This window comes from Brassica rapa, chromosome A09 (genome assembly GCF_000309985.2).
Source record: "Brassica rapa cultivar Chiifu-401-42 chromosome A09, CAAS_Brap_v3.01, whole genome shotgun sequence".
In the NCBI taxonomy this organism is placed as follows: domain Eukaryota; kingdom Viridiplantae; phylum Streptophyta; class Magnoliopsida; order Brassicales; family Brassicaceae; genus Brassica; species Brassica rapa.
Window position 1 is genome coordinate 31657152 of NC_024803.2, and position 24709 is coordinate 31681860.

General features: G+C 37.8%; 6 protein-coding genes across 8 annotated transcripts; 4 read left to right on the forward strand and 2 right to left on the reverse strand.

Moving 5' to 3' along the window:
- Positions 1–414: 414 nt before the first annotated feature.
- Positions 415–1484, forward strand: LOC103847807 (blue copper protein). The gene is made up of 2 exons (XM_009124872.3): positions 415–611; positions 1000–1484. Exons 1-2 carry the CDS (start codon positions 467–469, stop codon positions 1407–1409), a joined length of 555 nt encoding a protein of 184 aa, XP_009123120.1. The 5' UTR covers positions 415–466; the 3' UTR covers positions 1410–1484.
- A 737-nt stretch (positions 1485–2221) lies between these two features.
- Positions 2222–2835, forward strand: LOC103847808. The gene has a single exon (XM_009124873.3). It carries the CDS (start codon positions 2286–2288, stop codon positions 2733–2735), a length of 450 nt encoding a protein of 149 aa, XP_009123121.1. The 5' UTR covers positions 2222–2285; the 3' UTR covers positions 2736–2835.
- Positions 2836–13200: 10365 nt separating this feature from the next.
- Positions 13201–14480, forward strand: LOC117127814. Its single transcript, XM_033278485.1, has 2 exons — positions 13201–14310; positions 14382–14480. Exons 1-2 carry the CDS (start codon positions 13201–13203, stop codon positions 14478–14480), a joined length of 1209 nt encoding a protein of 402 aa, XP_033134376.1.
- Positions 14481–15062: 582 nt separating this feature from the next.
- On the forward strand, positions 15063–19113 carry LOC103869049 (O-fucosyltransferase 7). Of its 2 annotated transcripts, none has more exons than XM_033281100.1 (13): positions 15063–16172; positions 16300–16377; positions 16439–16537; positions 16777–16876; positions 16981–17048; positions 17119–17207; positions 17306–17486; positions 17570–17698; positions 17778–17911; positions 17983–18196; positions 18282–18466; positions 18547–18642; positions 18724–18859. In XM_033281100.1, exons 1-13 carry the CDS (start codon positions 16014–16016, stop codon positions 18857–18859), a joined length of 1668 nt encoding a protein of 555 aa, XP_033136991.1. In that variant the 5' UTR covers positions 15063–16013. The 2 variants fall into 2 exon arrangements, with proteins under 2 accessions (XP_033136991.1, XP_018514568.1); XM_018659052.2 differs by having other exon boundaries at positions 15089–16172; positions 16297–16377; positions 18724–19113.
- LOC103869050 (cytochrome c oxidase subunit 6b-1) lies at positions 19106–20784 on the reverse strand. Its single transcript, XM_009147092.2, has 5 exons — positions 20535–20784; positions 19875–20102; positions 19708–19790; positions 19522–19603; positions 19106–19375 (listed from the first exon to the last, which is right to left on the reverse strand). Exons 1-5 carry the CDS (start codon positions 20574–20576, stop codon positions 19322–19324), a joined length of 489 nt encoding a protein of 162 aa, XP_009145340.1. The 5' UTR covers positions 20577–20784; the 3' UTR covers positions 19106–19321.
- Positions 20785–21442: 658 nt separating this feature from the next.
- Positions 21443–24350, reverse strand: LOC103869051 (alcohol dehydrogenase-like 1). Of its 2 annotated transcripts, none has more exons than XM_009147093.3 (8): positions 23994–24350; positions 23864–23910; positions 23417–23745; positions 23096–23254; positions 22468–22532; positions 22262–22357; positions 22011–22172; positions 21443–21861 (listed from the first exon to the last, which is right to left on the reverse strand). In XM_009147093.3, the coding sequence occupies exons 1-8, from the start codon at positions 24186–24188 to the stop codon at positions 21745–21747; spliced, it is 1170 nt and encodes a 389-aa protein (XP_009145341.1). In that variant the 5' UTR covers positions 24189–24350; the 3' UTR covers positions 21443–21744. The 2 variants fall into 2 exon arrangements, 1 of the variants encoding a protein (XP_009145341.1); XR_004451843.1 differs by having other exon boundaries at positions 21474–21861; positions 22011–22185; positions 23994–24244.
- Positions 24351–24709: the final 359 nt, after the last annotated feature.

Sequence of the window (24709 nt, forward strand, 5' to 3'; positions counted from 1 at the left end):
ATTGAGTTGGGTAATGATTAATAATACAATAAGTCACAGGAGAGGACGAAACAAAATCTTTTTCCAGGATGTCCAAAAGTCCAAAACGTTAGTAATACTTTGTCTGTTTCAATATAGAAGATATTTTAGCTGATTATTTTTATTTTACAATAGATGATGTTTTCACATATTTAGGTAACTTTAATTTTATCAAAAACTGTGTAACGAATTGTGTTTTTATTATTTTCTTTATAATTAAATAAATTAGTTTTAAATTATATTTTAATAATTTTTTGTTTAGAAAAAATAATTTCTTAATATGTGTACAAATAATCAAAACTTCATCTATAATGAAACGATGAAGTAATAAACTTATTCGACAAGTTAACTTCAACAAAACATATCCACTCTCTATATATATGCACAATTTACATGAGGTAGTCATAAAATAGTATTCCCTTATTTTTAACAAATACTAGAAAACAATATGAGCACATTTCGTTGCCTTGTCCTCATCTTATTCTGTCTGATTTCAGCGGCCACATCCGCCACTCTTACAGTGAACTGGTCCCTTGGCACCGACTACACTCCGCTTGCCACCGGAAATACTCTTTCCGTCGGCGATACCATCGGTGACTCATTTCTTAACTCCCTCGAGACTTTTTTGGAATCATAGTTACTTAACTATTTTTCTTTACGTATGTATATTCATTTCTTAACTCTCTCGAGACTTATTTTGATTCATATATATTTAACCCTTTTTTACGTATGTATGTTTTATTAGATTGAGATGAAATTTTAATTAGTAAACAAAAGCTTAAGATAAATCCTTATCCGGAAATAAGCTCATTTTATTGAGGTGATAAAATGAATATGAGGACACAGTGGTTTTCTTTATGTCGAATGAACATGTAAACCTAAAAATACTTGAAAAACAAGTATACACCGCCGGTTTATATAATATGGATTCACATTAGTAATGGACAACACTGATGATATTGCAACATTTGTGTTACTCAGTGTTTAGCTATAGTGCGGGTCACACGGTGGACGAAGTGAGCGAGAATGACTACAAGAGCTGTACTTTAGGGAACTCCATTACATCGGACAGCAGCGGAACAACGACCATAGATCTGAAGACCACTGGTCCTCGCTACTTCATATGTGGAATCCCCGGCCATTGTTCCACCGGTATGAAGCTAGCAGTCACCGTCGCCTCTTCAACTAATGTAGGTGGTGGCACCACCACGCCTACCCCTTTAACCGGAGGTGGTAGCACCACCACACCAACCCCTCTCACCGGAGGTGGTGGTTACGTTCCCGCAACCACACAGGCTATTCCTTGTGGTGGTTGGGCCGTGTCTTCTCCAGTATGGGTTATGATTGTGACTTGGGCCGTTTGTTTTATGCCTTGGATTTGTCTTAGTTGAAAATTTGTTGTATGTGTGTTGGTTACCTAAATGAATCTTGATATATACATGTAGCAGTAGCATGGTTTGTCTTAATTTTATTTTTTAAAAAAATACCGAATTTAAACACAAAAGAATAACAAGATTGTCATGTGTCTGAGCATCTTCTGAGTATGATGCTCCCTAAAGCATCAGATCCACCGTCTCACCTAATTAGGTGGATTCCACTGGATCTATCCTACATCTAAACCGTCCATCTAAATATAAACATTGTAACCACTCAAGATCTCTTTACGAACCAACGCAACAACTAACAATATCGTTTGCGTTGTGTTTTTAACCAAGAGATGGTGACCACTGACCATATGACGGATTTCTAAAGGCTATTTCTGTGGATTAGAGATCAAATAGCTCGGGTTTAAGGTCTTTTACTGGTGTATACATTGGCCATTGCTAACATTCTAAGAAAATTGAAAATTATAAATTTCGTACACGTATCAAAAATCATCCTGGACTTCGATATGTTGGTTTGGTTAAAAAATAAGAATTGTTTCTACGTAGATTGATCAAGACACTGATATATCACGTATTTTGGTCGATAGTGTGTAAGCCAGTATTTTCTTTCTTATTACAAATTAATTGTCTTTTGCTTAACCACTTCAAAAAGTACATTATACTATTAGAATAAAATAAGGTAAATATATGAACCAGTGACCACTGTTTTTTTGGCTTTTTAGGAAAATATTAATAATAAATAGAAAAAGAAATATCTCGGAAACATCATATAGAGATCATAACCAGCTTGCAAGCGCTTCTATAAATAAACACAAACAATAGAGGTGACGACGGCGAGAAGAAGAAGAAATAAAAATACACATTAGGTCACCACCAGTAACAATGGCTAACGTTTTCCTCAACAGCAGCAGAAACAGAAGATCATTACGAACAACAACAGATTCTAAACACAAGAATCTTACGTTGAAGAGATCAGAGTCTTCTTCAGACAACAACTACTCATGCAAGAAACATCCCAAGCACAGACAATCTCCTGGAATATGTTCCCTCTGTCTTAATGAGAGCCTCTCCAAGTTGTCTCTCGATTTCTATGACTATAGCTCAAACATGACCTCGTCTTCTTCAAAAAACGTGGCTAAAACGTTATCGTCTTGTTCCTCGGCTTCTTCAGAATCAGAATCAGACTATTCTTCGACGGCTATCTCTTCTTATTACTCTTCGGTATCTTCTTGTTTGTCTCCTCTGCAACATCGATACAGTGAGATCGTAGTTAATAAGAAAAAGAAGAAGCATCCCAAGAAACAAAATTTCCTCTCTAGATTATTTCTGTAATTATTATTTACCATATTTTGGTTTATATTTTTTTTATTTGTTTGAACTTTGTTTTTCAATCCCGGAAATACAGAGTGATATTAGCATATGAAGATCTCAACAAACTTTTGACAAAAATAAGTTCTTAACAAATAATTAAATTTATATATGTCGATTACAAAGTGGAAAGATCTATGTCAGAACTATGTGCATTGCGTTGAAATGTAGAATACATTATATTTTTAATTCTTGAATTTTACTTAGAATGTGATTAATTTGCAGTGGCCTTCATGTGAGAGCTAGTATACAGAAAACCAATGAAAATTAAAGCTGTGATTGGTTGGCACATGACATGACCAGTTGAGAGAGAGAGAGAGAGAGAGAGAGAGAGAGAGAGAGAGAGAGAGAGAGAGAGAGAGAGAGAGAGAGAGAGAGAGAGAGAGAGAGAGAGAGAGAGAGAGAGAGAGAGAGAGAGAGAGAGAGAGAGAGAGAGACGTGTTGTGTGCTTCATCATCTATCCAGGTTTGCTAACTAGCCTAAGCCGTACCATCACAATACATATTACAGAAATGTAATTAAATTTTTATTTATTCCTTTTACGACGAAATAGTAATCCAATCAAAGCTATATCTTCAGAAAAATGCATTCAGTAAAAACTTTAGCCAAACAATGTAAACTTTTAATATTTGTAAAACTAGTAAATCATTTGCAAATCTACAGTACATTATAAAACGGCTATTTGGTAATTTCAAGAAATCCAGTACTGTATGTGTAAAGTAACCTTGGGACTCTTAAAAGCTTTAATCACAGCTCACGATATCTGCCATGAAAACTTGCTTGTTACGTTGACTATGAGTTGTGGTAATTAATACGAGTACGTGTAATCACTAATGACTAGTTAATGATAATGTTCAAAATAATACTATAAGAAGACAAGAGAACGTGGAGTAGGTGGCTAAATGTTAAAAGAGAGAGTTAGGAGGAAATGCGTGGGTGGGTTGTACAAACAGAAGATGTACAACTGAAGTGGTCAGTTCATGTCTGAGAAGTAGTGATGGATATCTACCCAGCCGTTTTCCACGAACATTCTCTCTTCTCTTTCTTCCTATCTCCCATGTGACGTCACGACTATTCTCTCCGTACGATCTCAAAACGAACAGATATCCTATTGACTATTCTGTACTACACAATTTATTTTGTTGATATCTGTTACTGTTAGTAGAGCTGAGATCTCGGAGAAGAAAATCGAAATGTAAATGTATTTTATGCTATTGATTCTGTTACATGCCGTTACACTTTATAGTGTTAGTATCCGTTTACAGTTATATCGAGTACAATCGCTTGACTGTATGAAACCAAACTATACACACTAATATTCCTCTTCAAAATGGCGAGTAAATGGAATGTAAAGACATTTTGCTTACAAGTGCATTAAACTTAGAAGGAAAGAGAGGTTTGGTTTAAACATCAGCCAGTTGAGTAGATATCCCAACGTGTAGAGTCTTGATCAAACCACTCAAAATCCTCAAACTTGATGACAATCCAATTCAACATGTTTCGTGAAAAACTAAATTGTTACCAATGTATATAGCCGTTGTAAAGCCACATAAGAAACCAAAAACTTTAGGTTGTGGGGCCTGTAACTCCCCAAGAAGATTCACTATCCAAATGACCCCTTTAACCGCAACGGACATTGTTCTATACTATGATTCAGCTGAGGAATGAGAGACAACGTCTTGCTTCTTAGATTTCCATGAGATGAGAGTTGAACCAAGAAACATACATAAGCCGGATGTAGAACATCTTGTATCTAAGCAAGATCTCCAATCTGCATCAGTGTATGTTTTGAGAATCAGATCAGAGTGCAGAATAGAAGCACTTTGTATGCAGCTTGAACTAAGACCAATAGTTCCTTTAAGGTAATGAAGCACTTTGTATGCAGCTTGAAGATGAATACTATGTGGATTCGCAGAAAACTGACAAACAAAGTTATATCTGTACGTGTAATTGTGAGGTATATAAGTCATCCAACCAGTCTTCGATAAACACTTTGATCATCAATAAGTGGTTCTGTTGGATCATAAAAGATTTTAACACTCAGATCCATTGGTATAGATGATGGCTTATATGCCATTTTTTCATGTTTCTTCTAGCAACTCAAGAACATATTTGCGTTAACAGATATATATCCTTTTGCGAGAAATGCAATCTCCAAACCAAGGAAGAGTTTCAGAGGAACAAGGTATCTTAGCTTGAACACCTCTCAAAGAATTTCTTTAATTAATTTGATCGACTTCATTATCATCATTACTCACAATGATAATGTCATCAACGTAGACTAGACCAGCTATGTACTTCCCATTAAATTTCTTGATAAAAAGAGTGTGATCAGTATGAGCCTAGGTAAATCCTATTGATAGAAGAGTAGAACTGAACTTTAGAAACCATTGCTTTGAAGCCTGCTTTAAGCCATAAAGAGATTTCTTTAGTATGAAGACTGCACTTGGAGGCAATGTTTCCTCTTCTTTTGATGTGTAACCCGGAGAAAGTGTCATACGATCGTCAATGAGAAACGCATTCGAAATGTTAAGTTAAGTGAGACTCCAATGCTTTGCAGCTGCCACTGATAATATAATTATTATGGTCATCTTAGCAACATGAGAGAAAGTATCAACGAAACCAACTGCCTCTTGGTGCGTGTAACCTTTCGCCACTAATCGTGCTTTATACCAATCCAAAGTTCCATATGCATTCAACTTCACTTTGTAATCCCACTTGCATCATCCTCAGGAGCAACAATCACTGCATTACCTGGTATGGCATATTCTTCCTCCACTCTAAGATTTATAGCTATATTGCAGGTTAGTAGCAGTGTATTGGGATCCACTTCTTGGATAGTGGATAGTCGAAAATGAAGCGAAGAACTGAATCGAGTGAGATTTCAAGCCTTACTGCTCTGATACCGTGTTAGTAGAGCTGAGAGCTCGGAGAAAAAGATCAAAATGGAAATGTATTTTTTGTTACTGATTCTGTTACAGACCGTTACATTTTAAAGTGTTAGTACATGTTTATAGTTATACCGGGTACAATCACTTAACCGTATTAAATCAACTATACACACTAATAATATCTCGTTTTCATCATCTAATTTTCTTTGGTATAAATATAATGATCTTTGTATGCTCTATTTCAGTGAAGTTAAGAAAACTATTCTTATACACACATATTCCTTTTTCTGTTAATTTCCAACATTTGATACCTAAAACTTGGATTGGTAATTTAACGATTGGGAGTGTGTTTTAATGTAATTTGACAATTCTATACCAATAAACGAACATAGATGCTATATTTCCAGACCTATAACATGAATATACAATTCCGAAAATGATTCTATTAATATATTAATATAATAGGTTAGCAGTTTCATTTTGAAGAAATATGAAAACAATATGTGAACATAGCCGCTCAATCATATTTTAACTACATTCTTGCGTGGTGGCCTGGTGGGATCAGGACGGTGAGGTAATTTGCTCTTCCATGCCAAAGAATATTGCAATGAAGCTACTAACCAGGGAATGAAGCTGGTTACAATTTTAAGATGTCGTCTTGTTATCCTGGTTTAGTGAAAGTGCATTATGCAATGCAGAGACATTGACCAGAGAGTTTAATTACAATGTCCCTAGTAGTACCAGGACTTTTAGGACTCTTCTATCAGTAGCTGTCTGAGCTTGAGAGCTCCTTGCCTATGTAAGCTCAAGAATTATGAGCTTGTTTGGTTTGTGCCTAGACTGTGTTACACTTGGTGATGAGTGTGTAACATAGTGCGGTATGTTTGTTACGACGTGATGACGTGTCACAAACTGATGGAAGTAGAAGATATTGCTTTGGCGCGAAGCAAGGAAGATCTTCTGTTGGCGATATTTTAGGAAGTAGAATATTGCCTTTTCACGTGTATTTAACAAGTTACCTAGAAGTGTTTTAGGTTACGCGTTAAGATAGAAAAAAACTAGAACAAGAGGTGTGTTCTTGTCAGCTTCGGAAATCGAGTGAAGGGTGTTCAGCTCGAGTTTCTGTGATTTAGAGATTAGAAATTGGTCCGTCGCTAGTCGTGTGTGACTGAGCATAAACCGGATTAAACAGATCTAGGAGGATTGTTTAAAAGATTTCTAATATACAAGAAAGTGTTCTTGAGAGATTTGTGTACAGTTCTAATTGTAGTGTCTCTGAACTTTCATTTGGTATCAGAGCGGGAAACCTCTGTGGTATCAAGTACTACTTACAGGTTGAGATCCTGCGGATTTCATGGACACCATGAAGGAACTCTTACACATTCATAAGCCTATCATGCTGGACAGTACCAACTTTGGTCACTGGAAAGTAAGGATGCAACACATCATCAGAGGGGTTGATGAAGATGCCTGGACATCTGTAGAAGATGGTTGGAGTGCTCCTACCGTTGTCCTGGAAGATAAGTCTGAAGGTCCAAAGCCTAAAGACCAGTGGACTGATGGTGAGAAGAAGGCGTCTAAATTCAACTCCAAAGCTCTAACTGTCATATTCTCATCAGTAGATGTTGAGCAGTTCAAGATCATACAAGGATGTGAATCTGCCAAGCAAGCGTGGGATACGCTCATAAATCACTTTGAAGGGAATACCAGTGTGAGAAGGACACGTCTTGATCATCTAGCCTCTAAGTTTGAAAACCTGAGAATGAGTGACGATGAGCCGATTGATGGATTCATATGCAAGATCAGTGAACTGGCAAGTGAAGCGTCTGTCCTTGGGAAGAAGTATGAAGAAAAGGATCTGGTGAAGAAACTGCTAAGGTGCTTACCACCCCGGTTTGAAGCTTATAAAGCTGTACTTACACTGGCTGTAGACACAGATGAGATGAAGTTTGATCAACTCTCAGGCATCTTGAAAGTGCATGATCTTGAGAAAACCGACCGACAATCTACTAATCAGAAAAGCATTGCTTTCACAGCTGAGTCTAAGGATGATGGTCGAGTCACTAAGATTGAAGAAAACCTGAGTTTAATGGCACGAAACTTCAACAAGTTTGTCAAGCGTATGGAGAAAGGTGGTGGTAGATTCAATGGACGCTACCAAAAGGATGATCATGAAAGGAGTAGCTCTCAGCACTCCAAGCATGATTCTAGCAAGAACACAAAGAAGTGTCATGAGTGTGAAGGTTACGGGCTCTTCAGGAGCGAGTGTCCCCTTGCTAAGAGAAAAGAGCAAAAATGTATTGAGTGTAAAGGAATTGGGCATACACGCAGTGAGTGTCCTAGCATCCTCAAAAAAGAGAAGTCGCTTGTGTGTTTCAGTGACACTGAATCTGAAAGCGGGAGTGAAGAAGGTGAGCTGCACCTAAACTTCATGGCTCTAGTTGGTCGAGAAAGTGGAGAGGAATTTGATGCTGGCAGCGATGGGGATGATGATCTTGAACAAGATCTTGAAACTGAGTACAAGACTCTGTTTGACAAATTCTCTGATCTCAGTCATGAGAATCTCGAGCTTCTGAAGGAGAAAGCAATGATGAAAGCTCAGATCAACATACTGGAACTTGACCAGCCTACCACTAAGACAAAAACTTACTCGATGGACCAAGAGTCAGATCAAGAAGTTCTTGCACTAAGGAGAGCTATGACAGAACAGGAACGAGTTCGTAAGGAAGCTGAAACACACATACAAAGATTGAATAAACTCTTAGCCGCAGAGACTGACCGAAGCAGGCAACTTGAAAGTCAACTAACTGAAAATCACAAGAAGGTTCGCATGCTCTCATCTGGTACTGCAACTCTTGATCACATACTCACATTGGGACAGTGTCCAAGTCTCAACACCGGTTTGGGATATAAAGGATCTACCTCAAAGGATACTGAAACGAAGTTTGTGAAGGAATCTCTTAATGAAGAAAAGAAACCTCAAGAGAAAGGAGTCCCTGTTGAAAGAAACAAGAATGTCCTTCCAAAACCAAGAAGACTCGGAAACGGATGTCATTTCTGTGGGAAACAAGGACACAACGCCAGATTCTGTTACTTTCGAAGACATCAGTATGAGAGAGCATGGAGGCTAAATCTGTGCTTCACCGAACCAACTGCTTACGGTTGTGTATGGATAGCCAAACGTGATCTGTATCCAAACTTCAAAGAGAACAATCACTCCAAGATAAACACCAGTTCTGATAAGTCACACACTGAAGCAGAACATGATCTAGTTTGCAACCTGGTGCGGGTGCAAGTAGACACAGAGATCGTGAGTAATGTTGCTTATACCTCTGCTGAAGAAGTATCACAAACACAACTTCCATGGTATTTTGACAGTGGTTGCTCAAAGCATATGACTGGAAATGAAGACTACCTTGAGAAACTCGAACTCATCAGAGGTGGAAAAGTCACTTTTGGAGATGGTGGACAAGGTAAAATCCGTGCAATTGGAATAACCTCCAGACCTGATGTGCCTAAACTCTCAAATGTTTACTTCGTTGAGGGCCTCAAGGCAAATCTGATCAGTGTGAGTCAACTTTGTGATGAGGGATTAGAGGTTATCTTCAACAGCAAGGAATGTCGTGCCGTTGACGCAAGAAACAATGTCGTGTTGAGAGGTATTCGTTCAGGAAACAACTGCTATCTTTGGAGACCTTCCAACGTGTGTTTTGCAGCTGCTGAATCCAAACTTGATCTCTGGCATAAGAAACTGGGTCACATGAACACAAATGGACTCTTCAGACTCGTAAATGCTGAAGTTGTAAGAGGTGTCCCTGATTTGGAGAAACAAACAGAGACAGTATGTGGAGCATGTTGTCAAGGGAAGCAAGTCAAGGTACAACACAAGCAAATTTCAGAGATCAGATCTACACGGATATTGGAACTCGTTCATATGGATCTCATGGGTCCTATAACTCCTGAAAGCATTGCTGGTAAGCGATATATTTTTGTATTGGTTGATGATTTTTCCAGGTATACATGGGTGGACTTCTTACGCAACAAGTCTGATGCCCTTGAGAGTTTCAGAATCCTTGCTCTTCAGCTCAAACAGGACAAAGGAGGAATCATTCAGATTAAGAGCGATCATGGCGGTGAGTTTCAGAATGAGCAGTTTGACAAGTTCTGTCACAGTCAAGGTATTCGTCATCAGTATGCCGCTCCAAGAACTCCTCAACAAAATGGAGTCGTGGAAAGAAAGAATAGGACATTGCAAGAAATGGCTAGAGCAATGCTGTGTGGAAACAGTGTTCCATCTGGATTCTGGGCGGAAGCAATCAACACTGCATGCTATGTGATAAATCGGGTCTATGTCAAGCCAAAGACCAAGACTACTCCCTATGAAATCCTCAAAGGCAAAACACCGAATCTGAGTCATATGCATGTGTTTGGATGCTTGTGCTACATTCTGAATGATAAAGAACATCTTGGAAAGTTTGAAGCAAGAAGTGACGTAGGGATGTTTCTAGGATACTCAGTGAACAGTTCAGCCTACCGTGTGTTTAATCAGCGTACAAAGTTTGTAGGTGACAATGTTAACGTAGTCTTTGACGATAGCATTGGATTCTATGAGGCTCGTGTAACACAGACAATAGACGGTGTCACGCCAAGTTCTTCAAGACAAGCTGAAAACGAAGCTGAGAATGAAGCGAAAGAGGAGTCTGAAGGAGACGATGAACCTGAAATGACCAAGGTCGATCTTGATCAAGGAAAAGTACACAAAAACCACTCCTCTTCAGATGTAATTGGCGGACTGTTTGATGAAAGAGTTACAAGAAAGAAACAAATCGACTTCAAAGAGATGGTAAAGTTGGCATGTTTCGTGGTGAAGATGAATGAAGTGGAATGCTTTGTGTCGCTCATTGAGCCTAAGAACATTCAGGAGGCATTAGATGATGAATTTTGGACCGAATCGATGCACCTGGAGCTTGAACAGTTTAAACGACTTCAAGTGTGGGAATTGGTACCAAGACCAAAGAATGTAAACATTATTGGAACCAAGTGGATTCACAAGAACAAGACTGATGAGGAAGGAAATGTCATTCGAAACAAATCGAGGTTAGTTGGACAGGGATACTCTCAGATCGAAGGAGTAGACTTTGATGAAACCTTTGCTCCAGTTGCACGACTTGAATCAATACGACTACTGTTTGGAATGGCGTGCAATCTGAGAATCATACTCTATCAAATGGATGTCAAGAGTGCTTTCCTAAACGGTGTATTACAAGAAGAAGTCTACGTAACACAACCAAAAGGGTTTGAGGATCCACATTTTCCGGATCACGTCTACAAACTCAAGAAAGCTCTCTATGGGTTGAAACAAGCTCCACGAGCTTGGTATGACCGTCTGACGGAGTTCCTGGTACAAGCTGGCTTCCAAAGAGGTGGTGTGGACAAGACCCTATTCATCGGAGAAAATGGAAATGACATGCTGATCATTCAAGTTTACGTGGATGATATCATTTTCGGAGGAACGTCTAAGCAAATGGTTGACGACTTCGTGAAGACTATGACAAAGGAATTTGAAATGAGTATGGTTGGAGAACTGAGCTATTTCCTTGGACTGCAGATCAAACAACTAACCGATGGAATCACAGTGTCACAGAGTACCTATGCCAAAAATCTCATCAAGCGATTTGGAATGCAGACAAGTAAGATTGCAAAAACTCCTATGAGCACAACAACCAAACTTTCCAGAGATAGCGATGGGAAACCAGTTGATGAGAAACTCTACCGAGCCATGATTGGGAGTCTCCTTTACCTCACGGCAAGTCGTCCTGATTTATGCCTCAGTGTGGGGATTTGTGCTCGCTATCAAGCTAAACCAAAAGAATCTCACATGAATGCAGTAAAGCGTATTATCAAATACGTAAAAGGCACTCTTGACTTTGGTCTTCATTATACATTTGAGACTAATGTGAATCTTGCAGGTTTTTGTGATGCTGATTGGGCAGGTTGCCTAGATGACAGACACAGCACATCAGGTGGTTGTTTTTTCTTGGGAAACAACATGGTCTCATGGCATAGCAAGAAACAAAACTGTGTTTCTCTATCCACAGCAGAAGCTGAATACATTGCACTAGGTAGCTGCTGCACTCAACTCCTTTGGATGCGACAAATGCTTGTTGACTACGGTATCATCTCTTCTCCCATGCTTGTTCATTGTGATAATATGAGTGCTATCAATCTCTCTAAAAATCCAGTTCAGCATTCACGTACTAAACACGTGGATATAAGACATCACTTTGTGAGAGAGTTGGTGGAAATGAGGATTGTGATATTAGAGCATGTTCCAACAGAGAAACAACTTGCTGATCTCTTTACCAAACCACTGGATTACAACACCTTTCTGGGTCTTAGAAAGGCGTTGGGAATCATGGAACTCTGAGTAAGTAAAAAAAAAAGGGGGAGAGTCACTGTAAGAATGTCAGACTCTATGCTTCGATGCTACCCCCTCACTAACACCTTGAGTCAACAAGTCCTACTGTGTAAGTTCTGTCACCTGATTCTTGTTATCTCGCTTTTCTGGTTCACTGGTGAAGGGCACTCATCTTGAACTGAGATGTTATCCCATTTCACGTTTAATGCATTGATCACTGCCTGGATTCAATGAGGAAACACATAAGAGGATGAGTGTTGTGTAAGTAAAGATAGTAGTAAAAAAAAAAAAAAAGGAAAGAATGTGAGTCATGCAAAAAGGGTCAAAGGTAAGACTCATGTGAAACTTTCTGGAAGAGTTACGTGACTCATAACAAAACAAAAGAAAAGGAAGGCCTGAAATGATAGATACTCGTTTTGGAACAGGGTGTTATCCCACTCTGTCTCTGATTTCGATCACTGTCTTGACTGGGCAGGTATGGTACCAATTTCTTGGGATACATGTTTCGGAGCAGGGTGTTATCCCACTTTGTCTCTGGAGTTCATCTCTATCCTAGAATTAGAGTTGTGTAATGACTACCTGTTGATAATAAAACGAGAATGTCTGTGAGTTGGAGAAACAGACACACAAGAAGCCTAACGTGTGTTTCCAGACCATACAGCTAAGTGGGAAAACAGAGTTGGGTTGACTGTATGGACACAGCAGAATCTCGTTTGTGACAGCTACTCGGCTGAGAAATAGCTACAGACTTGGGTTGACTCATTGCTTTCAATAAAAACAATGTTTTGGTAGCTAGATGTGTGGCGAAAATCGTTCTTCAGTGACTATACCCCTGAGATGCAGGCATCATATCCATTGATGTCTATCGGACTGACTATTATCACAAATTCTCATGACTCCCGAACTCTCTTACGAATGTAAGTGAAGTCTATGCTCCTGGTCACATGCATGAGTTACACATAAGTTCTATTGCATCACACTCAGCGTATTAATTGTTTTTGAGCTGAGATATTTGATTGGGGACTAATGTTTTAAATTGAGTGAAATTAGGTCATCGGTTGTGTCGGATCTTTTTAAAAAAAAGGGAGATTCGCCATATCTCTCTCTCCAAAATTGAAACATGCAACCCACCCGAAGAAGCTCTCGATTGTCTGAGAAAGAAACAGCTATTCCGGATCTCTCCTCTTCTGGTCCGTCTGGATCTTCCCGCAAACGTATCCGGAAACAACGCCGAAAGATGACTCCGCCACCGTCTTCTCCGCCTGCTGCATATACATCTACCGACGACGAGGTTGAAGCTTTTCAACTCAAAGAGCCACGCTATCAAGCAAGCCGTGCGATCTTCCAAGCACGAAATCAAGAAAACCCCGAACTACTTTGTTCCCACATCACTCCGTTCTCGAGTCGTTTTGTCACCAGCAATTCAGTTGAGAGGTATGAAAAATTGGCTTCACGTGAGTTTGTGATTCAACAGAGGATCGATGTGACTGACAAGAACTTGCTCGATGTGAAACGGGTGGTAGTTAGGTCAGGGTTGATCTATACTCTGATTGATAGTGACTTGTTTCATCCAAATGTTGTGAAAGAGTTTATTGCCAATTTGGGTGCGGCTGAGAATAGAGGAGATGGTGTTGCTGTGTTTCTTCGTGTGTCTATGGTTGAATTCTCGCCTAGCTTGATTAATGCTATGTATTTGATCCCTGGCTTTGAAGAAGATCCTGACTACTTGGAAGTAGACATTGATCGAGTGTGCTCGTTCCTGACGGATAATCGTGTGCGACGTTCTGAAGCCATGAGCTCTAAGTATCTGACCCCGACGAATCAAGTCCTCTACAAGCTGGTGTGCTCAAATTGGATTCCCACCACCAACTACACGTCAATGAACCAGGAACGACTCAAGTTTCTCTACATGCTTCATCATCACAGGGGCTTTGACTTTGGTCAGATGGTCTATGATCAAATCATCAGTTTTGCAGCTAACATCAGCACTGACAGGTCTCGGAGAGTCATTTTCCCTACATTGATTCAGCAAGTGATTGACTATCAACGGACAGTGCTGTCATTTGAAGATGATGAAGAGTATACCGGGTATCCTAAGCTGGTGGTAAAGGACATCAAGGCAGGCATAGGCCAAGGGGGTAACTCTAGTGCCGCTGATCTTCTGGCTGACATTGAGCGAACCATAGCTGATCTTAAAAGCATTCGGATTCGCTTGAGGAGTAAGGGAGTAGTACTTGTTGAAATTCTTAAATTTTCTGAGTCTCTAACCTTTTGTTTTTATCTTAATGTGCATCTACTCAGGGGGAGAATATCCACAGCATCCTCGTCGGACTCAACAGAATGAGCAGGAAGATGAAGTGGAACCGGACAGTGAAGAAAGTGAAAGTTTCTAATGAGTGAATCTGTTGTGTTTCATTCTATGCACCATGTACTGAACCTTGATGTTGCACTTTGCATCGTACTCTTTTCCTTCTTTGCTTCTGTTTGTGTATGGATTTGAAAAACCTTAATTTCTTAAGGTTGTGGTATGATGTTAGACTAATCCTTATGGTTGATATGGAAAATAGTCGTGTGGTCTTGTGTGTTGAGCTTTGATTGCAACAGGTTGAGTAGATTGTCACATTCAGATAAAAAGGGGGAGAATGTAAGCTCAAGAATTATGAGCTTGTTTGGTTTGTGCCTAGACTGTGTTACACTTGGTGATGAGTGTGTAACATAGTGCGGTATGTTTGTTACGACGTGATGACGTGTCACAAACTGATGGAAGTAGAAGATATTGCTTTGGCGCGAAGCAAGGAAGATCTTCTGTTGGCGATATTTTAGGAAGTAGAATATTGCCTTTTCACGTGTATTTAACAAGTTACCTAGAAGTGTTTTAGGTTACGCGTTAAGATAGAAAAAAGCTAGAACAAGAGGTGTGTTCTTGTCAGCTTCGGAAATCGAGCGAAGGGTGTTCAGCTCGAGTTTCTGTGGTTTAGAGATTAGAAATTGGTCCGTCGCTAGTCGTGTGTGACTGAGCATAAACCGGATTAAACAGATCTAGGAGGATTGTTTAAAAAATTTCTAATATACAAGAAAGTGTTCTTGAGAGATTTGTGTACAGTTTTAATTGTAGTGTCTCTGAACTTTCAACATTTTTGTTCATGTAAATAACAGTACCGGATATTTAATTAACTACGGTTTCCTATTTAGAGAGAGAAGTTTGCTCAAGCCAGTTCAATACATATATGTTGTTACGTTAATGACATTCAGCATTGGCCATTTCTTTGTAGGCACATGCGAAGCTTGTTAGCATTTCTTACGGTAATGGTGGTGGTTGCAGTTTTGGTCCTCATAGCCATTGTGGTATACCCAAGACAGAACATGGAAGATGGTCACCAGTCACTTTTTTTTTTGGTAAGAAGATGGTCACCAGTCACTTGGCATTGAAAAGTAAAACTTATATGTCGAATAGACAATTTTTCGTTTAAGTGGTTTGTTTATATATATTTGTATACACTAATAAGAATCAATATAAAAGAATATATTCTTGTCCTCCTTCCTCTACATGATATTTTATGCAACGGTTACGTGTAATAAGTTTTTATTTAACGTTACACTGTCCTTTTACAAATATAGAAATGGTCTCCTCCTCACCATTAAGACACCTCTTATCTTATCTCTCTCTCTGTAGATCAGGTCAAATGTCACGTGACCCTTCTCTTACCCTTTGTCTTCTTACCACATCTTTAAAATAGGATACAAGACCCAATCAAATATCGAAAGAAAGATCCCATAAATGTATTTGACTACTTTCCTCTTTTGGCAAAACACATATACTCCCGTTATAGAAACCTCATTCACTCACCATCAAAAGAAGAAAAATAAGATCAAGATCCGGTTATTCTGAATCGTTATTTCTTGAATGTTTTCGTTTAGATCGTTCTCAGAGAAATGCGACGACGGAAGAAGACGCTTGTAGTGGTGGTGATACGCAGACTATTAACATGTGCCATATGTATAATAGCATTACTTGGCTTTCTCACCGTACACATCTACGTAGCTCCTCTCAACAGACTCCCTAGGCTACATCTTAGCAAATACACCACTCGTGTCCGTAACATATCTATACTCTCTCACGATTTTCTTATAAAGAAAAAAAGATTGATCGGTTTTGTTTCGAGGCAAGAATAGTGTTCAATCTTAAGTTGTTTTCCGGATTTGATTCTTTGTTCAGCAGCGAGGACACATCAGTTACGAAAACTCCATTACAGAACCGAGCTCGACTAGGAACCTATCTCGTCGGGAAACGATTGAAGTAAAGCTTTGAATCAATGTGGTTTCGTTTAAATGTGTGGCTGACTCTTGTCGAATTTCAGGAGAATGAGATTCAGAATCAGAGATTAACATCTGAACACATCAACAATACACATGAGCTATCTCAACCTCATTTCTTGACAAGCCCTTCCTTCGCCAAGGTACAACTTATGTGCGGCCTAATTTATTAGTCGCTTATAAGTAAATATATTGTAACTGTGAAAATTAAACATGATATCTTTATGATTTGTTTTTATGTTTGTTTGAAACTAGAAGTCTATGTCAATAAATAGACACTAGTCTGCTATGCTTAAGAGCGTGTTTTAAAAGTGCATATTAATTAATTTAGAACACTAGATCATGTACTCTTTCGTGTTTCTGACTCTTTTAGATTTGACAGTTGAACACTACAAGCGGGACACAAGATTATGACAAGCTTTGGAAACATCCACCTAACCGCAACTTCGTCCCTTGTGTGAATCCCAATCCTAATTACATATGTGAGAAACACATATCATATGGTTTGGTTTCTTATTTAACCAAAACTGACTCATATATAAAATAAAAAAAAGTTTACGTACTCTCTGGTTATATGTTTCCTCAGCTCCACTGGAGTCTAGAGGTTATCTTCTTGTTCACACGAATGGCGGTCTTAACCAGATGCGTGCTGGGGTAAGTGTGTAATAGTATTACTTAACTCGCAACTATTAAAATACTTATGGCTATGTGACAAACTTTACAGATATGTGACATGGTAGCTATAGCTCGTATTATAAATGCCACACTTGTAGTCCCGGAGCTCGATAAACGATCTTTCTGGCAGGATACTAGGTTAACCCCATGTTAACATTTTTTCTTTCTTTTCTTAACATCTCTTGAACTTGTTTAACATGTTTTTTTTTTATGTTTCTCATTTTGTATTGATCCAGTAAATTCTCGGATGTATTTGATGAAGACCATTTCATTAATGCTTTATCTAAAGATATAAGAGTCATCAAGAAGCTACCAAAAGGTATTGATGGACTTACAAAAGTGGTTAAGCATTTCAAAAGCTACTCAGGATTGAGATATTACCAAAATGAGATAGCTACCATGTGGGATGAATACAAGGTGATCATCATATTCTTGAACTACTTATTTTTATGTACACTAAGAACGTGTTATGCATTATAATGTTTTCTTCCTTTACTCAGGTGATCAGAGCTGCCAAATCCGATTCTCGTCTAGTAAACAACGGCCTACCTCCAGATATTCAAAAGCTACGTTGCCGTGCTTGTTATGAGGCTCTACGCTTCTCTACTAAAATCAGATCAATGGGACAAGTAAAACTATTGATTCCCTACTATAACCATCTCATGTAATATATATCTTCTTCTCTCTAGCAGTTAAGTTATGTTGCAGATTTTAGTCGATAGGATGAGATCTTATGGTCTATACATAGCGTTACATTTGAGATACGAGAAAGACATGCTGGCTTTTAGCGGCTGCAACCACGGTTTATCTGCTTCTGAAGCTGCTGAGCTAAGGAAGATAAGGTAACCAAAACAAAACAAGAAAACATTACTTGTTTGTGTAATTTTTTCAAATAAGAAGATTGAGTGCTTAGGAAGAACACAGCGTATTGGAAAGTTAAAGACATTGATGGAAAAGTACAAAGACTCAAAGGGAATTGCCCATTGACTCCAAAAGAAGTTGGAGTTTTACTAAAAGCTTTAGGATATGCACCAAACACTCCTATATATATAGCTGCTGGTGAGATTTACGGTGGTGAGTCTCGGTTAGCCAGTCTTGGCTCTCGTTTCTCCATGTTAATGAGTAAGGTACTACTACATAGTTTCAAGATGTTAACTTATTATTACTAATGAGACTGAATATAGACTGACCATTTTTGTGATAATAATGAAGGAAAAGTTGGCAACAAAAGAAGAGCTTAAGCCTTTTATGAACCACTCAACTCAAATGGCTGCACTTGACTACATTGTTTCCGTCGAAAGCGATGTTTTTATTCCATCCTATAGTGGAAACATGGCGAGAGCTGTTGAAGGGCATCGCCGGTATCTTGGTCACCGGAAAACAATAACTCCGGACAGGTGACAGATGTGTGTGTTTTTTTTTTTGTTAAGTCATGGAATCTTTAGTTACTTACATTTTGTTTGTATTTGTGATTCAGGAAAGCCATTGTGAGGTTGATAGACAGAATTGGTAGAGGAGCTGAGAACGATAACAGGAAAGTCTATGAAAGAATCATAGATATCCACAAAACTCGGTAAGGAACACACCAACAGTTTCTATACAATACTAATCTCCATATTGTAGTGACTCTTTAGGAGCTGTGGTTATAATACAGACATGGATCACCGAGGAGGAGGAAAGGACCTGCTTCAGGAACAAAGGGTTTGGAGAGACATCGTTCTGAGGAGTCTTTCTACGAAAATCCATTACCGGACTGTCTCTGTCAGAGAGACCCAAGTAGAGGGAGATGATGGTTACATGAGATATGGATTTAACAGAGGCTTGTTGGATCTGCTACTGCTTCTTGGCATTCACACGACAAAGTTAATTATAGTTATAAACGTACAGCATTTTATAGTGAAAACCACCACTTCTGATGGATGAATCAGATGAAATCACACAGTTGTGGTGAACGAATGATATACCATTTTCTTATATTTTGAACTATCATTCACCATCCATAAAATGTCTATAGTTTATCCATGGAAAATAACATTATCTTCAAACCATGAATTGAACAATAAGATGTAAATAAATTTTTTAGATTTTAAGTGTTAGATTCTCACATTTTATGTTGAGGAACCAGACATGCTGGTTGTTGTAAAATCTTATTAAAACTCTGCAGTGTAATTCGGGTGACATCATGAAGTGTAACAAGAGCAAAAGAGGAAGATGGGGGGATATATGATGTTTCTTAAGATGCAGGAGTAGTCTTAAAGAGGACCAGGGAAAGTTCCATTCTCTCTTTGCTCGTTCCACCTATCAACCTACAAACACACACAAGAAGATAGTTTTTGCTGTATTAGGAAACAGAGAAGCGAAAAACGTCCTGAACACACTAAAGGTCATCTTTAAGTTATCATCTACCAAAAGACTAGAAGCACTGAAGGAGTAAAGGAAGTTAAGCATATACCCATTCGCCGGGGCAAAGAGATCGATAAAACTTTGAAAATTTATCGCACTCGGGAGCATCGTCACCCTTGGCAGATACACATCTGGAGATTTGAAAACAATCAGAAGACTTAGCCATGAGGAGAGATATCAAAATTTAGGGAATAAAAAAAAAGGAAAAATAGAGAAGAACACCGATTTTTATCACCTGTGATATTCGATGTAACGTGTGAAACAATGCCTAGTTTGGTTTGTTGTCGGGAAACGGAAATCAGCAGGAGCTGTCTCAAGCTGAAAAGAAGAAAAAAACACACAACACCACATGAGCCAACTCAATTCATCAAGGGCGGAAGTTTATAGTCTACTACAGTATACCTTGATCTCATCAGGAGTCTCCTCGGCAACTTCTTCAGTAGTGTTTTCCTCATTATTTTCTTCAGCTGCAGCAGGAGCCTCTTCAGAGGGCACTTCAGGAGACTCAGACTTGTCTTCAACTGCTTCCTCAGAAGGAGAATCTTCCTTGGTTTCAACCTCTTCAGCTTGAGTAGTAGTAACTTCTGGTGCCACTTCAACAGGCTTCACTTCTTTCTCCAAATGATATTGCTGTCCATATGAATCAACGGTTTTCACCAGACAAAGATAACGAATTTGCAAGATATCGAATTCGATTTGTTACAAATTGATGAATATGACTTAACACGATCACTCCACAAATCCAGATTTCAAAGAAAAATATCAGCTGTTTTAAAAGATTGTCTCATTCTCCACCCCAAACGTAGTTCAATGTATTCCGCAAAGAATGTTTTATTTTCTTACAGAACATAAAAAAAAAAATCCAATAATTGTTCAAAATCCAATCTGTTTTTGGTCGGAAAACTAATCCAATTTATGTAATGATGAATAGATAGAAAGATATCTAATTTCCGCTTCTTCTCGAATTGAATCAGATCTACCTAAATACACGAGAATCAGCTGATTCTTCAGTAGATCGAACGAAGAAGAATTGAAAACTGAGCATCGGCAAGAGAAGAATACCTCCGAGAGCGACGGAGTTTGAGAAGAAACAGATTCCGCCATTGAAGGGTGTCGTTCAATAGAAACTCGGAGACTCTTCAGGTGGAGTTGAGCGACGACGATCGGAGAGACGGAGATGACAAACCAACACTCCGAGCAAATGGTTCGGGTAGGTTTAAGCTCTCTCTGGACCTAACCTATCTGGCTATTTCTCGAACAGCACAAAACGACTGTGTTTTGTTTCGAAGCTTAAGTGGGCCTAGATTTTCTAAATCAGTTTGAGGCCCAATAGACACAATTTATTTGAGGAAACAGTGAAGATCAGTTCAACACATGCATTGCGGTACCCTGCTGTCATGTCAGTCTGTCACCACTGCTTCGTGGATGGAAATCGCTGATGTATGTGTCCATTTGGTGAATGATGAACTTGAAATGAGAGGGAAAAACCAATCCCATGGTCATGAAATTTTGAACGTTATAGACGATTCAAAAAAAAATTATTCTTACAGTTTGTTAATGTAGTTTACATTCTAGAATTTTAGAAGCACTAAACCAACTTGTCTATATTCATGACCAGCTCTGGATTCACATATCTATGCAAAACGATTTTCCAGTTTTTATTATCATTATTATTTATTTTCTAATAAAATATATTTAGTGGAGTGTATGATTAAGATGTTTTAAAATGGGTTTCTAGATATTTATAAATATTTAAGATTAATCAAATGATTTAATGATTCTTTTTTTGTCAAAGTTGGAAAAAGACAAACTTGTGTACGAGCTCGTGTCATGTTTTATATAGAGGCGTTAACAAAAAAACATTTTTTCGGTAAGATTAAAATTTTCTCAAAACTGTTATAATCATATTTTACAATCATAAAAATTATATTATTAACAAAAATTCGAAATAAAGATGTAAATATATTTTAAATAAAAAATTAAAATAGTTTAGTCATCTTATTTATTAAAAAATATGTAGATGAAAATAGAGATTTGCAACTATTAAGCAAACAAACAAAAAAAATTTCAGATACTCCATCCAAATGAAGATTTAATTTTTTAAACAAACAATATTCAGATAAATCATTTGGATGGAGCATCTAACTAGAGCACTTAGATGAAGTAATGAAAAATAAAAGATGAGCAAACCGACATGGTTCTACAAGAAAGAAGCCCCCACCGCCCCCCCCCCAGGATCTTAACTGGTCTTTAAAGATTGACTAGCAACTTATTACTTATCCATCCATATGATGCAGCGGAGAGACTTTCCTTCCTCTAACAACTCGAAAGCCTTGTTGATTTCCTGAAATTTCAACTCGTGTGTAATAAAACTATCCAGATTAAGCTCCTACAAGTAAACAAACAAACAAAAAGAATCAAAAATCCCATGAAAACAGAACACATAGGCTGGAAATAAGAAGTAAAACAAACAATATACTCATCATCTGTTTGTTACGATATAATCACATAGATAGTTTGATGCATGTCATATAGTACCTTTTTTAGATAATGATCCACGAGAACTGGAATATCCAGTTTAGATTTCAAACCCCCGAACAAGCTTCCGCAAATAGTTCTACCACTTAGAAGATCAAAACTACCCAAACTTATTGGCGCTGCATGCTTCCCCATCCCTAACATTACCGTCTTTCCTGATCCCTATTTTGACATTCTAAATTGTAATACTTAACCATGTAAAGAAAGATGCTGAATCGACTGAGATTTGGTACGATCTAGTGTAAGCGTACCGTGCGGGTGCTGATAAAAGCCTCACTTAGTATAGAAGGTAAACCAACGCATTCGAAACTGTAGTCAACTCCTCCTCCTGTCATTTCTTTGATCACCTTTTTCGGTATATTTTGTGGGAATAAGTAAGTAAACTACTCCATATACTCAATGGTACAAACTCACGAAAAATCATAAATGAGATGGTGTGAGATATTGAATAACATACCTCGCTAACTTTCTTTTCTCCGCACAAAGTAGGATTGACGAAATCCGTGAAACCAAATTTCTTACCTGTTCAAGTAATTGACATGATGAATATATGATCTCTGTTTTATATTAAGAATTGTTTAGTCTAACTAATTTTTCATTCTAAATAATATTTTTAATGTAAAAATATATGTTTCTATCAAATTGCATGTTTTTCTTTTTGATTTATTTGTCTATTTAATAATTGATTGTTTTGTCCAAATAATAATAATAATAATTGATTATTTGTATTATTTTTCAGATTAGCAAATATCCATTGTTTGTAACCAATTTTTAATATATGTGTATTGAAAGTGAATATTACTTATAAATTATAACGAAACAGAAAATAAATGACATTTGGCTTTTTCAACAAATAAATAATACACCCTGGACGGATTGGACCATTTGTTGTTACTTTGTTATACCAGAGTACCAGACAGAGTTGTTCAAAAAAAAAAAAAGTTTATACCAACTAAAAGTTTGTACTCCGTATATTGAATATATAATAAATACTAAAACCAATTGGGTCAGAAAAAAGCCAAAATATAATAACTTTCAGAAACTAATAGACAAAAATATTAAATGTAAACATAACACGAGTTTACCTAACTCGAATTTATCAGGATTGAGATCAACACCGATGATCTTCGCGGCCCCACGCAGCCTAGCTCCTTCGGCAACCGCAAGTCCCACGGCACCGAGGCCAAAGACAGCAACGGTGGAACCTTCCTCCACGTTAGCCACCTTCCAAGCTGCTCCAACTCCTGCTCCACGTGACCCACAATCAGCCGATATGCAATATCTAACTTACTTTTATAAATAACAATGAAGCCCCTACTATCTACTTTGTTTATGGTTTAACCTCAGAAAAATCTAAAATGTCCATACAAACCCACGAGAATAGCTAAAGAAGAATGAAAACAAACCTGTGGAGACACCGCAGCTGAGCAAAGCAGCTTTCTGAACTGGGATATCAGGAGAGATTTTTACGAGATGTGCGATATCTACCACGGTATATTCAGAGAAACTGGAAACAAAGAGAAAATGGTGGATATCTTCTCCAGTAGAATCTTTGAACCTAGAAGCCATTCCATATCGTCTCGTGTTTGATATAGAATCGTTGGCATATCTCGCACACCAGTTGCTCTTTGAGGATTTGCAGTCTTTGCATTCTTCGCAGTTAGGGTGAAACACTGGTAATACAACGTCACCTTGTTTAAATCCATCCACGTGTTCACCAATGCTCTCGACCAAGCTGGTTATAAACCCAATTATAACAATATATTTAAGTAATAATACAATATTAACCCAAACAAGTAAGCAAAGCACATTCTCAATGAAGTTGAAACTAAATAATTGTATGAATTATTCACCCGACAGATTCGTGTCCGAGAATTCTAGGAAACCTTGCAAGCGGCCCCTGGAAAACTCAAAAAGATTAGTGGAAACGATTTTTTGAACAATAGATTTTGCGTTGACTTTGTGATACAATAGTACACTTACACTGTCTAACTTCCAGAAAGTAACATCAGTGTGACAAAGAGAAGTACATATGATTTTAATCCGTACTTCGTAAGCTTGAGGTGGATCAACTTGGATCTCTTCCATCACCAGTGCTTCCCCTGCTTTTCTACATAATGCTGCTTTGCATCTAATCGGTTTCCCTTTCTGAATGGAGAATGAAGACGTCTTGTCCATAGTGATAGTGAGATGACTAAAAAAGTGTGTGGATGAAAAAGAGAGAGAGAGAAAGTGGAGTCTCTGATTCTCCCTATCTTCCCTTTATATATATTTTCCAGGCGATACACCACTACTATAAGAAAAACTTTAAAAGTTATTATAATGTTGGATACATTTAAATTTTAAAACGTTGACAAAAAAACTTGTAAAATAACATATCTTTCCTTTTTGAAAAAAATCTTAGCTTTAAAATAACATATATCTTATACAACAAAATAAGATTTCTTACAAAACTTCAAGAAGGTGATATGTGCTATTTATTTTTTATCATTTATTGTTAATCAATAATTAATCTATTAATTTTATTTTTGTTATTTGTTTTTTATTCAACAATTGAGTAATCTATTTCTTATTTATTGGTCTTATATAATAAAATAAAATGTCTTATAGATAAAAGCTTTAAAGTGACATGTATCATTTTTTTTTTCATTTTTCTAGCCTTCAGTTAATATATTCATTTTTGCCTTCAGTTAATCTAA

Bases quoted from the DNA above. Each gene is read 5' to 3' on its own strand.
- LOC103847807 (XM_009124872.3), top strand. From the start codon at position 467: ATGAGCACATTTCGTTGCCTTGTCCTCATCTTATTCTGTCTGATTTCA. The intron at 612-999 runs GTGACTCATTTC...TGTGTTACTCAG, and splicing joins TTCCGTCGGCGATACCATCG to TGTTTAGCTATAGTGCGGGT.
- LOC103847808 (XM_009124873.3), top strand. From the start codon at position 2,286: ATGGCTAACGTTTTCCTCAACAGCAGCAGAAACAGAAGATCATTACGA.
- LOC117127814 (XM_033278485.1), top strand. From the start codon at position 13,201: ATGCAACCCACCCGAAGAAGCTCTCGATTGTCTGAGAAAGAAACAGCT. The intron at 14,311-14,381 runs GTACTTGTTGAA...GCATCTACTCAG, and splicing joins GCTTGAGGAGTAAGGGAGTA to GGGGAGAATATCCACAGCAT.
- LOC103869049 (XM_018659052.2), top strand. From the start codon at position 16,014: ATGCGACGACGGAAGAAGACGCTTGTAGTGGTGGTGATACGCAGACTA. The intron at 16,378-16,438 runs GTAAAGCTTTGA...GTCGAATTTCAG, and splicing joins CTCGTCGGGAAACGATTGAA to GAGAATGAGATTCAGAATCA. The intron at 18,197-18,281 runs GTACTACTACAT...ATAATAATGAAG, and splicing joins TCTCCATGTTAATGAGTAAG to GAAAAGTTGGCAACAAAAGA.
- LOC103869050 (XM_009147092.2), bottom strand. From the start codon at position 20,576: ATGGCGGAATCTGTTTCTTCTCAAACTCCGTCGCTCTCGGAG. The intron at 19,604-19,707 runs GTGATAAAAATC...TCAAATCTCCAG, and splicing joins CGTTACATCGAATATCACAG to ATGTGTATCTGCCAAGGGTG. The intron at 19,376-19,521 runs GTATATGCTTAA...GTGTGTTTGTAG, and splicing joins CTCTTTGCCCCGGCGAATGG to GTTGATAGGTGGAACGAGCA.
- LOC103869051 (XM_009147093.3), bottom strand. From the start codon at position 24,188: ATGGACAAGACGTCTTCATTCTCCATTCAGAAAGGGAAACCGATTAGA. The intron at 22,533-23,095 runs GTAAACTCGTGT...TTACTTGAACAG, and splicing joins TCCTGATAAATTCGAGTTAG to GTAAGAAATTTGGTTTCACG. The intron at 22,173-22,261 runs GTACGCTTACAC...ATGTCAAAATAG, and splicing joins CTTTTATCAGCACCCGCACG to GGATCAGGAAAGACGGTAAT.